The 3,308-nt window shown below is 43.3% G+C and overlaps 1 protein-coding gene across 1 annotated transcript; it reads right to left on the bottom strand.

The window, feature by feature from the left end:
• Positions 1-591: 591 nt before the first annotated feature.
• On the bottom strand, positions 592-1,647 carry ROPN1L (rhophilin associated tail protein 1-like; the record flags this gene model as incomplete). The annotated part of the gene is made up of 3 exons (XM_010081632.1): positions 1,517-1,647; positions 925-1,048; positions 592-753 (listed from the first exon to the last, which is right to left on the bottom strand). Coding segments are annotated over exons 1-3 (417 nt in total), but the record flags the coding sequence as incomplete, so codon positions are not given.
• Positions 1,648-3,308: the final 1,661 nt, after the last annotated feature.

The raw sequence follows: 3,308 nt of genomic DNA, 5'->3' as shown, positions 1-3,308 counted from the left end.
TATATATATGAGACTGCATTGCCAGGCCAGGTTAACATCCATGTCTTCCAGATATTGCAACATTCCTTTCTTTCCTATTGTAGATGTCATTAAAAATATTGTACTTCTTAAGAACATCAGCTTAGTACATTTTATAATCTCTCATTCTGTTGAAATGCTCTGCTGAGATTTTATTACTGACATAAAAAGAATTAAATGTGGATTTAATAATATTAACTGCTTCTACGAAAATTTAATTGATGACACAACCAATTAAATAATTGATGTTTTAATTTCTCCCTGCAGTTCTCCTCCATGGACATTTACACTGATACCCTATGTATCATTCCTCTACTATCCTCTCTCTCACGGTCCAAGCTCCCTGTGGATGTGCTTGCTCTTCTACTGCCATCCCAGTAAAATGAGGACTTGGCCCTCTCTTCCTGGTTAATCTACCCTGAACAGAAGCTGATGGGGAACAGAAGTAAACACACCACCCATTTTGCACCATTCCCTAAAGTCCATTTGCATTAATTGTTCTGTGGTCTACCTCATATAGGATCACATATGACTGTTTGCATTTGGATACGAGGGCTCCTGCTGTGAATGTACCTCGCCGAGCGTGCTGCACCCAAGTGCCAGGACCTTCATCCATTCCACCTCCTCGCCGAAGTCGTCCAACTGCAGGATAGCTTCCAGCTGCTCCTCTGGCAAGCACAAGTGCTTCCATTTCTCCTTCAGTTCTGCAACATTCACTATGCCTTTGGGAGAAAGCTTTAAACAAAACCATGGTATTGCAATAAGAACTCCGAAAATCAGAACGAAACTAAGAACACAGTCCCTCCCCAAAATACGCCAAATACTTAACAGTCAGTCTCCCCACCCATCCCCAACACACCAGCATTCCTCAATAGCACTGTACATTTGGTAAAGGCCGGTTTGTACCTGTTTATGCAGTACTTTAAGGAGCCCTGGGGTCAAACCAGTGTTTGTTCTCTCTGTTGATAAAGATATTTCAAGTCTTTCCTTCACAGGAAGGGGCTCGCCTTTCGATAATGCTGAAAAATACCTAAGCAAACGGCAAGAGCAACACGCTTCAGTGCCCATGGCCACTACAAGCTGCACAGAAGTAAACTCTTACAGTTCAGTGAATGAATCCGCATGCTCCTGTGCAAGAGCGGCAGCACTCGGCGAGCTGCCTGCCTGCACAACTCCTGTCTCCCCGTACCCAGATACCACCTTTCTTAAAGGACAGAGCAATTAACAACAACAACATAAAAATTAAGATGCATTCGATACAGAAATCAAACTATTCCAAAATAAAGCCCTAAATCTCAGTGAAAGAGAAAATAAATCAAGTACTACACTATTTTTAAAAGGCTCACATACTGCATTAACGCACAGAGGTGCACATACAATACACAGGCTGGTTTAATATTCAAGCCAGCCCTGCTGTACAACAAACAGGAGCAGCAAGATTTTGTGGGTCCACAGGCATAGTGCTACGTCATTATGCGAACATCCACATCCTACTTACGCAGCTGCCCACTGCAAGACATCACGAGGTTGAGTCCTAATAGCAGCTTTGGTAAATTGCTTCAGGATATCGGGTAGCTCAGGGGGGATTTTGATCTGCTGAGCGCAATACATGGTTTCCGGAAGAGGCATGGTTCCTTTCACATTCAGTTACAAGGACCTGGAAGAAATAATAATAAACCAGCAGCTCACAGATGCAAAATGTGAATGCAAAACTGCGTGTGCGTATGGGGGAACACAGTGCTTGTACCCAAACTCCCTCCTGTGCTACTTGACTGCTGGGGCTGCTGGAGAACTGACAAACTCAGAAGGGTAAACAGACAAGCACTACAAGTCTCCAAAAACCTTGAACTTGATGGCAACACCAAGCAAAATTCTGGAGCTTGGACACCAACCACAGCCCTGAGTAAGGAGAACTACTGCTTTAACAGGTATCTTATAGTTTTAAACTGATTTTTCTCTTCAAACCTACCACAATACGAATTTGTAAAACAGGTAGTTCAGATAAAGCACACCATGCATGCCAAGGTGAAAGCTAGCTATGTTGACAACTCACTACTGCAAGCCAAGGAGAGTTTTGTCATTTCTGTACAGAAGCCAGAGTATGCAGATTGCCAAGTTTCTACTGTGTTCACATATTCAAAAAACACTGTAGCAAAAAGTTACTAATTTGTGGTCCTGGCAGATTTTACATCAAAAATTACAGCGATGAACAAAACATTCACGTAAACTGCACTTACGCATTGCACTCTGCTCATAAAGCTCTACAGGTAGGTTTGTCTTATTCAGGATGTAACTTACTTGCTGCAAGGAATCCTGTTCCCCAGGATCCAAAAGAAGGGACAGGCATAGGTTCTTGTATGGTCCTTATCTCATTACAGCTTCCCAGTGCATCATTTAAAGGACAAACTACAGCCTACATAAGTTGATTTAGCAAAAAGAGCTGAAAACATGTCAGCTATTTGCAGAAGGAAAGAATAGCGAAAGCAACGGGATCAAGAAAGGAATCAGTATAACAGAATACTTTATCCCTTTAGGGTTTTACATTTTAAATTTTTAAGATGAAAATAAGAGTATCTGGCAGGTGGCTTTCTCCCCCTATCACATGAATTTTTCTGTATTGGGAAAAAAATTAAAAGTTGGAAGATGGAAGAATGGGACTGCTGTGACTCCAGGCTCTTTTGAGGACCAAAGCATACTCAGAACTTCATTTCTGTAGAAACGCAGACAGGGTACAGCGTCTTCATTATTCCAACACAGCAAATTTGCGTCAAGGACAGACTTCAGAATGTGCATTTCATTACTACATTGGTCACGCACTTTCGGTAATGCTTTGAAAATGCAGCTCTAGCTAAGGACTGAAGCTGAAGGCAAAAAGTTGTGGATTTCAGGATAAGCTAGAGAGCAGAAAAACCTCGAGGAAGGAATACACATGTGTGTGCACGTGCCCTTGGGAAGCAAAGAAAAGAACAAAAAACTAATCAGAATAGAAAAAGTAGAGAGGAAAAAAACCCACAAAACATGAGACCTGCTTTTCTATAGTACACCATTAATCACCGAGTCACAAGAAGGGCTGAGGTGGGCAGGGACCTCTGGAGATCACCTGGCCCAACCTCCCGCTCAAGCAGGGCCACCTGGAGCAGGCTGCCGAGAACCAGGTACAGACGGGTTCTGAAGGTTTCCAAGGGGGGAGATGCCACCCGTGCTCTGGGCAACCTGTGCCGGTGCTTGGCCACCCTCACAAGGAAAAAGGGTTTCCTGATGTCCAGAGGGAACCTCCTGTACGTGCGTAC

This window comes from Pterocles gutturalis, unplaced genomic scaffold, assembly GCF_000699245.1.
Source record: "Pterocles gutturalis isolate BGI_N339 unplaced genomic scaffold, ASM69924v1 scaffold39069, whole genome shotgun sequence".
NCBI classification, from domain to species: domain Eukaryota; kingdom Metazoa; phylum Chordata; class Aves; order Pterocliformes; family Pteroclidae; genus Pterocles; species Pterocles gutturalis.
The sequence above is the reverse complement of the archived record's forward strand: the minus strand, read 5'-3'. Positions and strand labels throughout refer to the sequence as shown.